The 10,966-nt window shown below is 39.3% G+C and overlaps 1 protein-coding gene across 1 annotated transcript in view; it reads left to right on the plus strand.

Annotated features, from left to right (window-relative positions):
* dchs1b (dachsous cadherin-related 1b) overlaps positions 1 to 9,968 on the plus strand; it is a 110,106-nt gene extending 100,138 nt beyond the window's left edge. Inside the window, exons 24-30 of the mRNA XM_033978076.2 lie at positions 499 to 650; positions 927 to 1,057; positions 1,733 to 2,019; positions 2,537 to 2,678; positions 4,210 to 4,381; positions 4,477 to 4,886; positions 5,531 to 9,968. Coding sequence (XP_033833967.1) covers positions 499 to 650; positions 927 to 1,057; positions 1,733 to 2,019; positions 2,537 to 2,678; positions 4,210 to 4,381; positions 4,477 to 4,886; positions 5,531 to 7,578 — 3,342 coding nt within the window. The 3' untranslated portion in view covers positions 7,579 to 9,968. The remainder of the gene's footprint in view (positions 1 to 498; positions 651 to 926; positions 1,058 to 1,732; positions 2,020 to 2,536; positions 2,679 to 4,209; positions 4,382 to 4,476; positions 4,887 to 5,530) is intronic.
* The last annotated feature ends 998 nt before the right edge of the window (positions 9,969 to 10,966 follow it).

The raw sequence follows: 10,966 nt of genomic DNA on the forward strand, positions 1-10,966 counted from the left end.
TGATCCACGGGTGTCATAGATTATAACTATATAGCAAACACAAAAACAATAGGTCTTCTTTAATCAAGGCATATTGCAACCTTGGAATGAGAAAACTAAATAAGACAAGTAAGACTGGGGTAGACCACTTCTGGGTTGACAAGAAATAAAAACAAAATACTTTTATTATTAGCTGTAGACAGTGCATAGTGGACTCATTTTGTCTCCAAGTGCTGCTTGTACAATATACTCTTTGGGGGAAAATTGACACATTTACAAAAAAAAATAGGCAAATTTATAACTGATTTACTGAGTGCCGTTATTCCATATATCAGAATAAGTACAAAACATGACTATTTTTGGTTTTCCTTTTATCAGAAAAATAGTTGAGAGATGCACTTTTTACCCTTTAGTGTAAATGCTTCTGATCGGTAAAGTGTGACTTTAGATGTGTATGGTCAAAGTGTTAAAAATGAGTACTGTTAAATGACTGAAATTCCTCATCTGTCCCATCTCCAGGTGGTGGCTGAGGATGTGGACCAGGGCTCTAATGGTCAGGTGACTTACTCTTTCCAAGCATCAAGTTGGGCTGCTCTATTTAAAATCGACCCCACGACAGGAACCATCACCACGGCAGCCATCATGGACCGCGAGATCTTCAACCAGACCAAGTGAGGACAGATCTGCAGCAGAAATACACCCATATAATGTTCTTTATGTTTCTTTAAAATGAGGCGTGCCGTGAAGTCTTTTATATCACCGAGTACATCTATTGAAGGAAAAAGTTAGATTTAGAATGTTATAAATCATACTCAGTCAGACGGAGCATGTTGAAATATCTGGTGAGGATAGAGGCCAAGCATACCTGCAAACCAGATGCCCAAGACAGACAGAACTTTTTAAGCTTTTATTTTTGACAATATGATTTTTATTTTTTTTTTTCACAGATTGGTGGTTACAGCAACTGACAGAGGGTCTCCACAGCTCGCAGGTTCAGCCACGCTAACTGTGATTATAGTCGACCAAAACGACAACAGTCCAACTATTCCCCTGCCCCAAGAAATACGCATCCCAGAAAGTAAGTGTACAAATATTACATTTTCTCTGTGTAACTTTGTTTTCATTTGGATGTTTGGCACCAGTTACATTTCATTGCCAAAATAAAATAAAACTGACGTGCATACATACAAACACCTTCAGAAATGTGCACCTATACTATAGAAAAGTAAACTACTGTTGTTTATTTTATTATATAGGCTTATAAGTGTAAATTGTTGAATACACTGCGCCAAAGATCAAAGTATTCTAAATGACCAATAACAACTTTGACTATTTGACTTACACACAGACTACAACGGCGTATTAGTGCCACTTATAGAGCGAGGGAGAAAGAAAATCTAAAGAGTTTAAACATGCAAATTTGCTACTTTTTGAATGTTTGAAATTTGTAAATTTGCATGTTGCTGCTACTGTTTTCTTGCAAATTAGCCACTTTTGCGTAGCAGATTTGCTTGTTTCAGATCTCAAATGTGTTTTTCTCAAAGCTTTTTTCTCTCAAAATTATGCTATCCAAAATTTTTCCCCTCTTCATCTATAAATGGCCCTGCCGAAGCTTAACAGAAAAAGAAAAAAAAAACTTTAAAGGGTAGCAACACTGTATTAAAAAATAATTTAAAAAACTCTTATATTTAAAGGCAAAGTGTCTCATTTTCAGAGATGAATTACACTTAAACTCACGTTTCCTTTTCTCTAGACACCTTGATTGGCACAGAGATCACCTTGGTAACAGGTAATGACGTAGACTCCAGCCCAGCTCTGTCCTACTCTCTGAGACTGGAGCCTGCAGCCATGGGGAGGTTTGGGATTCACCGCTTCAGTGGCAGTGTGTCGCTCACGGCACCTCTGGACTTTGAGGAGAAGACCTGGTACACCTTGACCGTGAGAGCATCCGACAGCCGCCATGACACAGAGGCCAATATCACAATACTAGTGGAAGACATCAATGACAACGCACCAACGTTTACTAATGATCTGTATCAGGTACTCATACATTCATTTGAATTGTACTATGCTGTTGACTGATACACAGACTCTGTAGGCCAGTCATAGCATTTTTTTAATTTACTTATTTATTTATGCATAATGAGTACTGTATTCCAGTGTATCAGTGTATTTTCTCACAGAAAAATTTTAGTAAAAAAAAAAAAAAAGATAGCTTGAGTTGCAATGTGTCTTGCACATACCTCAAAATGGGGACTAAACCAAGACCAAAGTTGAAAGTAAACTTGAACTAAACCAGGAGGACTAAAACAAGGCCAAACCAAGTCTTTTAGCTAAAATTGTATAATTTTTATATTTGCTAAAATTGTTATTATTGCTGTTATGTGTATTGCCCAACTTAATCAACTGAAATTAAGAAAAGGATGTTTGACTGGGATACAAACAGTGTATTGCATGATTATTATTGTAAAGTCTTGGTTTACTCTCTCATTCTCATCAATTAGGATATGTAAAATGAGGCCTATTATGATGAGATGCTAAAATTTTCCGTCTTCAGGTGACACTGCCCGAGCACACCCCGGCAGGAAGTACAGTTGTCACGGTAACAGCCACTGACAGAGACTCAGGGGACAATGGCCGGATCACCTACAGAGTCATGTCATCCACACAGGAGGGCTTCTACATCGACCCCAATAACGGTACACTTAACATAATGCTCTCTGACAGCATATTTTAGCTGTGTCATGGCTGCACAGAGGCAAAATTTGCATTATTTCAAGATCATCAGGGATAGTATCTTATTTCAAGTAATGTGATGTATTCCAAATGAACCGTAGAAATGTAGCTAAGACATGTCCTAGCCACAGCACTGTAGCTAAGCACAAATATTGTCTTGGTTCATGTATAAGCTTACATAGATAATTTAACACTTCACAATAACATTTTTAATTGCCATAAAGGGCCCATATTACACAGTTTTCCATTTTTTGTTCTAAAGTTGTTGTTTCCTCGTCACAAACAGACCTTGAGTTGTGTTTTGTTTCTTTCACACATGTTTAACACACGAACCCTGCATATTTAGTTCTTCTTTTATTTAGTTCTTTCTTTTTAGTTTTTCTCTCAAACAGAAAACACTCTGTTCCACCTTGTGATGTCATGAGGTAATACAGGAAGTGCTCCACTGTGTTTTTAAACTCCATACACCTTCATTAGAATCATCTGGATGATTTCAGCCCTGGAATTGCCAATTTGTACTGAACTGAAGGTAAAAGGAGCTGTTAACTTGAAAACTACCACTTCATGACATCACAAGGTGGAACAGAGCATTTTGAGCTTTGGAGATATATACAGAGTAATACTCAAACATGTTACTCACATGTGTGAATGAAAAAAACACAACTCCAGTTATGTTTTTCAGAAGACTTTTCAGACTTTGCCACAAACTGGGAACTTCACTGATAAAGTGCAACATAAAACACTGAATAATAATAAGAATATATTATAATATAATAATATATAAGTTAAAAAATGGCCCTACTGAAAAAAGGAGGTAACAGCATTAGAACATGACAAAAACTTGACAAGAGTCAATTTTGGGTTTAATAAAGCATCAACTAAGACTTCATAATGAACAAGTAGTTTATTATCTCATGAACACTCTATAATATCTGCACTAAACTGGACACTTTATAACACCGGTCACTTTAATAAGTCACTTTGCACTGTTGTTCTGATGCTGCTATTGTACATATTTTTTCCCTTTAAGTATTTCATTTGATTTTTTTTAAGCATATCTTTTTAACTTTGTGCATGCTCTTATTTGTATTTGTATTTATTCAGTGTGTTTATGTTGCACTTTTTCACCGTATCAAGTTCCTAGTTTGTGAACTGTGTTCACAGACTATGGCAATAAAAGTCTTCTGATTCTGATTCTGATTCTGATTAAGGATGGTTCAGTCTTTATTAATTAATACCCTAACCCCTTAATTAAGTAGTTACTAAGCCTGAATCATTTCAAGTATATGTTCATTATGAAAATATATTGAAAAGCATTTTTATTAGTTCATGAATAGTTTTAGCTGTGCATTAGTCCATTTTGTTTAACCTCCAAATATCACCAGCTATACTAAATACAATACTCAATATAGTTCTTGCATATGGTGCTGTTTATCATGAAGCTCTACAGAGCAGATACAGTTGTGTGATTCGCTTGTTCTTGTTAAAACACAGGGACATTGTTCATCAATCAGAGAGCCGAGTTCGACCCTGAACGTCCCTCCGTCAACATTGTGATTGAGGCTCGTGATGGCGGCTCTCCTTCACTCTCCTCTCTCACCACGGTCCAAGTCCAGATCTCTGACGTCAATGATAATGCGCCATTGTTCCATCAGTCTGAATACAGGTCAGCCAGGATCTCATTTATCTGTTTATTTCCTGCTGTATTATGTTGTCACCTTGAGAACTGTCAACTTTAAATAAATTTCCATTCCTTCGCAGAGCCACTGTTTCTGAGGACAGCATTCCAGGATCCACTATTTTGACTTTTGAAGCCTTTGACAGCGATCTCTCCCGGGAAAACTGCGGCTTTGACTTTGCCATCGCCAATGGGAATGACGGCAATGCCTTCCAGATAGAGAGCAGTGTTCGGTACCTGGAGGGGCGGGGCTTCCAGACTGTTGGGACGCTGCTATTGGCTGAGGGACTGGATTTTGAAACGAGACCACTCTACAATCTGACAGTGGTGGTTTCAGATCGCGGAGTACCTCAGAGAAGTTCGAGTGTGGCTGCTGTGATTGCCATTGGGGATGTGAATGACAACCCTCCAGTCTTCAGTAGAGCGGACTACACTGTGGCCCTCAGTGAAGGAGCAGCTGCTGGTACAGAGATCATACGGCTGACTGCAACAGGTGAGGAAAAACTAATGTTGATCTTACTAGCAAAGGGTAAATTAAGGTTTAGGTCAGCATATGACACCACATTTTGAATTGGCAGCTTGCTACCAGATTTCATGGATTTCACTGTCTCCTGGAGAGTTGTGCATGGTTCAAATGTGCACTCATTTCTGAGTTTGTGAAATCGCATACAGCATTGTCCACTTTTCAAGATGTGGTTTGCCATGTCTTTCTCAATATCTGTTTTATTCCGTGGCTTTTATCTTGGCTATTATCAAGGTTTAGCCAGCTGTTTTAGCTCCATGCCAGTTGTAGTAAAACACATGTCTTATTATGCAGTGAAATGAAATCAGTGTTTTGGCATTCTGATTTAATCTAAAAAAAGGACACAAAGCAACTGTAACCCAGCCACATACCCCTACAGATACAGCACTACTATAGTTAAATTATGTAAAACAAATATATGATACTAAATATACAACCTGAATTAGTAGTTTAGTCCTGTAACTGTACTGTAAAGCAGCCTTGTTACAGTCATATCTTTTATTGACTTTTATTCAACTGTAGTTTTGTTCTTCTGTTTTTTCTCTAATCAAAGACAAGTACTTAATTGCTCTGTAAGTATTTCTAATGCACTGTCATCGTCTTCTTCTTGACAGATCCGGACTCCACTCCGAATGCTCAGATCCAGTATACCATCAGCTCTGGAGATGAGGTGAACCTGTTTTCCATGGACCAATGGACCGGAGCGTTACGACTTCAGCGAACACTTGACCGGGAACATAAATCCACTCACATTATCATAGTTCAGGCCTCAGATGGACAGGGCCACTTTGCATTAGCCCCCGTCACTATTGAAGTCAAAGACGTGAATGACAATCACCCATATTTCCCTGTAGAAGTTCTCACAGCCAGCATCAGGGAAAACCAACCAGCCAACTCCGCAGTGACTGTCCTTCATGCCATAGACCATGACACCGGTGTATTCGGCCAGCTTAAGTACTATATGATTGAGCGAACTAGCCTGGGCAAAGACAGTTTCATAGTGGATCAGAATACAGGAGAAATCAGAAGCAAAATGTCCTTTGATTTTGAAAAGATAAACTCATTTAACTTTGTAGCGTTAGCTGTTGACTCAGGTAACCACTCTGCCACTGTGACTGTCCAAGTTTTTATTACAGGCGAAGACGAATATGATCCTCTTTTCACATCATCAGAGTTTGCATTTGAGGTCCCAGAAGGAGCTAAGAAAGGACAGAGCATTGGACAAGTTCAGGCCAATGATGAAGATGGAGGAGTTGATGGGATTGTTTTGTACTCGCTACCCACCAACTCACCTTATTTTGATGTCAATAAAACCACTGGGGTGATTTTCCTAAAGTTGGACAGTACTGGCAGTGCTAGTAGCAGTTCTGGTTCAGGTCGGGCTAAACGAGATGCTAGACTCATAAATCTAGATGTAAAAGCTCACAGCCCTCTAGATTCCTCCAGGACTACAACTGCACAGGTTTCCATTGATGTCACCAATACAAACTTTGGTCTAGCTCCGGACGTCAACATTTTGCTAATAAGCATCATAGCTGTTTCTCTTGGATTCATAGTATTACTGGTTGTCATGGCAGTTGTCGTTTTCTTGGTGAAATCTAGGAGAAGAAAGAAAGGGCAGGATAAAGGAAATAGAAATGTTGCATCTGGAACTGCCATGCAAAAGCTAGACGAATGCAGTTCTGGACCAGGAGAAAGAATCTACCATCAAACTTTGCCTGGATACGCTGCTGACCAAAGTGGAGCCGGAGGTGGCCCGTACCCCCGAGGAGGCTCATTGGACCCTTCTCATTCTAGTGGCAGAGGATCAGCAGAAGCAGCAGAAGATGATGAAATTAGAATGATCAATGAATACCCAAGAGTGGCCTCCATAACTTCATCCATGCAGGAGCACATCTCAGCGAGAGGTCCCGATTCCGGTATCCAGCAAGACGCAGATCAGTTATCAGACATCTCCTGTGAGCCTTCCAGTTTAGAAGGTAGCACCTGGTTCAAGGGGAAGAAACTTGGGGGCAGCCTGAGCGGGACATTGCTTTCGGGACAGCTGCCAGTCTACAGAGATGAGGGAGGAGGGTATCTAGGAGTGGGACGAGGGCTCAATATCTCTCTCCCCAAAGACTACGCTTTTCCAGAAGATGGCAAACCGTCAGTGGATGGGTCTCTCACTGCCATAGTTGCCAGTGATGAGGAGCTAAGAGGAAGCTACAACTGGGACTACCTTCTGAACTGGTGTCCGCAGTTCCAACCTTTGGCTAATGTTTTTACAGAAATCGCCAGGCTCAAGGATGAAACCGCTCAGCAAACGCAAAATCCACGTCCACCTTTCCAACCAAAACCCAAAATTGATACAAAATCAAGAATCGACCCTCCACCACTTATAACATCTGTGGCTCATCCAGGGGCCATGTCAGTTCCTCCAAAAGTTCCAGTGATTGGTCGATCGTTCCCGCATTTAGCATCTCTACGGCGGTCTCCCATCAGCCACGAGGGGTCAATATCATCAGCAGCAATGTCTCCAAGTTTCTCTCCATCCTTATCACCACTGGCTGCACGATCGCCAGCCGTTTCACCGTTCGGGGTCAACCAGGGGCCATCAGCTTCTATGATCAGCACTAGGGAACCCTCACTGGACCAGAGCCCGGACCATGAGATGAGAATATGAAGGATTTTTTTTTTATGTTTGTATTTAAAGTGTACTTTAGACAACCTGCAAAGTAGGAGATTTTGTCCCCTTCACAACTTTGGAATGTAACAAATGAACTGTTGTGCAAAGTGCCCAAAACTTCCAGCTATGGTCTCAAGCCAGACACACTACAGGAAAGAGCATAAAACCTGGAGTGCCTCATGAGAATCCATAAAGGAAGACGCGCAGCCTCCTCTTAGACATTGTTGTCAATCGAGTTCTCAAGACGAAATCGTACAGGATTTTATGTATATTATTTAAATTGAACTTTTGGACACATAGCATACAGCAGACATTTTCCAACTTTCAGTGGAATGTATGGAGTATAATGGACTAAAGTTGTTGAATGAATGATGATCAATGGAATTTTGTGCCATGTGCCCAGATCAAGGCATTTCAAAGACTACCTTTTTGTTGGTAGAAACTTGACAGTATTACTCTTTCAGTGTTAATGGACTATAACGTGGGTTTATAGGCTGACCGGACCAGCCATGGACCCTGTGTTTGATGTGACGCAGGTCTGCTGGACTGAACAGAAAACATGGAAGAGGCACTTTCCATGCTGGACAGCCGGAGATCCCTTAGCTGTAGATAATGTAGTTTCCATGTTTTACCTCACTGGCTGGCCAGAGAGTACAGCTCCTCTCTTGTGGACAAGTTACAGCTTTTACTTTATCTCATGGCTGCTTTTAAAATGGCCCCTGACTTAACGGTGAACAGTATTTGAACTGACAATTCGTTCACAAGGATATACTTTGCCAAGCTTCAACAACACTAAAGACTAGTGTGCCCCTTATCACTACAGAGGACATGTATTTTTACTTTATTTTTTATATATTTTTATATGAAAGTATCAGATCTCAAAACAGCAGTATTTCGCACAGAGAGGATTGTGTAATTGCTAATATGCATTTGTGTATGTATGAAGCCTCTACTATGTACTATATGTAAAATATTTCATTTTTTAAGTGTTCTTGTTCTTGTGTGAGTGACATAAAAATATGTTTTGATCACTATTTATACAAAAATGGATTCTGTATGACGTTATGTACTTAGAAATTGTTTGTCAAATTCTCCAAAAGATGACTTGTCATTTCTTCAGCTCTTGTTTCAACCCTCTGTTTTTCAGGGACTAAATGTCACCTCTGTGTCTTTGGAAAATAGTGCTTCCAAAAATCTTTTGAATTTATTTGAAAAATTAAAACCATCGACTGTGAACTTCGTCTCAGCACAATGAAAGGAGTAAACCAATTCAGAGTCAGATTAAGTGAGTGTTAGTCAAATGTATCACACAATACAACAGAAAAGTCAATGAATGTACAATGATCTACCATTTCAGTATTACAGCTGTGTTTTACATGCTTATAATTTGATTTGCAGTTTGTTTGTTTTTTTTTTGCTTTTTGATATAGCAAAAGGCTGGTAACTGAAAACTGTAATAACACTACGCCCAAACTTCATTTAAAAATATGAGTTTACTTACACATATTAGTAGAGTAATAGAGATTGTACCCAGACCCCACAGTATTTCACATGTCCCATTTTTTACAACAACTAAAACTATAGATCAAAAACATGAAAATCTTTGGACAGACCATTTACAATTGTATATAGGCTGTGTCCACACTCATATGTTTTCATTTAGAAATGCATAAGTCTTGGTCATCATTCATGTCCCTCACACACTATGCTGACATATAAGAATCTATATGGCCAAGACAAAGATTCAAGATATATTTTTAAAACGTGTGCAGTGTGAATGGACAGAATACAGTAGACGCATTGCCTATTCATAAAAGTCAATAAGCCCATTTTATTTTAACTTTTCCATTTTACATCTTTAAAGTGTGAACATATTGGTTTGATTAAAATTTCCTCTAAATCGCAATACATTTCCCCATTAAAATAAAAAATGCACTATGTAACTTTCCTGGTGAAGTCTCAAATATTCCACAGCATGGTATTAAACTGTCTTATATCTTGCATTTGTCCAATTACGGGTGTTTTAATTGCTAAAAAAAAAAAAAAAAGAAAAAAAATACCTTGGAAAAACATGCATTCTTACAGTCAGAGGTCTCTTCTTTCCATAGATCTGACCAGTGACTTGGCCCACTGTCATCACCTGCTTGTCTCTATGGAGATCAGTAAGTTAAATGCCAATCTATGGAACAATCCAAGCAAAACATTAACATCTCCATGGAAGCAAGCTTGTGGTGGACACTCAACCAGAAAAGTGACATATTGCAGTTTTAAGCACATATTGAGTTAAATTTTACATATTGTTGTCAGAAGTGTATGTTGTTGTTTTCTGTTTATTGTTGGTTGATTCACGGAGCTGAGTTGTACATGTATTTAAAATGCAAATAATAAATTCCTACTGATCTCTTTTGACAAATTGCTCCACTTTACTGTGTTATACTTGGAATCATGAGGGTTAAAACAGGCCTACTGGATGTCTTTTTGAAAATACCTCAACCAAATTTCACGCCAGGTTTCAATCATCAGTGCTTCTAGCTCATATAAAGTAATATCATGTGTGGCTGAATAATTACAAATGTTTATTCCATATGGAGCGCAGGCCTGTTTGTGTAGCTGCTGAGATTTCTGCCTAATTTGGCTATAATGTACAGGACAGCGCAGATACATGGATTTGGACAAGTTGCAGAACAAGCCACCCACAGAGAGGAGCTCCTGAGACGAGCAGCACGGTCTGGTAAACACAACAGGAAGGTGCTAAACTGTGGAGTCCAACATCTGCCAGTTAGGACTTTAGCATCTGTAGTTAGCGACATTAGCCAAGAAATAAAAAACAGGATGCAATTGGATCTTGGTAAGGTATTTGCACGTATGAAGGAGATTCATTCATTCAAACCCAATAGCACCATCGTTAGTGTCTATTCAGGGACACCAAGGCTTCCTCTGCAAAGTAGATACAGAACATTCCTCCGTAAAGGAGCGGGTTCCTTGTGATGTGGAGGAGCAGTGACTCCATTCAGGGCTCCTCACCTCTGGGGGAACTACCCTCCAGAGGAAACTGTGTTTATTGATAATCCTGTTCTTTTGATCATGACCCAAAATTTTTGATCAAACTAAATACTGTTATATGGAATTTTAAGTGAATCAAGAGCAGTGCACAGTATCAAATATCGCTAATCACTTCTCTATTGTGAGATATTGCATTGTGTAAAATATAAACATCATAATCTTTTCATTCAAAACAGCAAAACAAAACAGCTTTATGGACATATGCCAGAGCTCTGGCGCTTTCTGCTCAAAGTGAATACAAACAGACGAGCGTGCAGCCCTCCCTTAGATGGTCATGTCCACACAGCTGTGTTTACTTCTGTCCAGGACCTGCTGTAGCCCC

This window comes from Periophthalmus magnuspinnatus, chromosome 14 (assembly GCF_009829125.3).
Source record: "Periophthalmus magnuspinnatus isolate fPerMag1 chromosome 14, fPerMag1.2.pri, whole genome shotgun sequence".
Taxonomy (NCBI): Eukaryota; Metazoa; Chordata; class Actinopteri; order Gobiiformes; family Gobiidae; genus Periophthalmus; species Periophthalmus magnuspinnatus.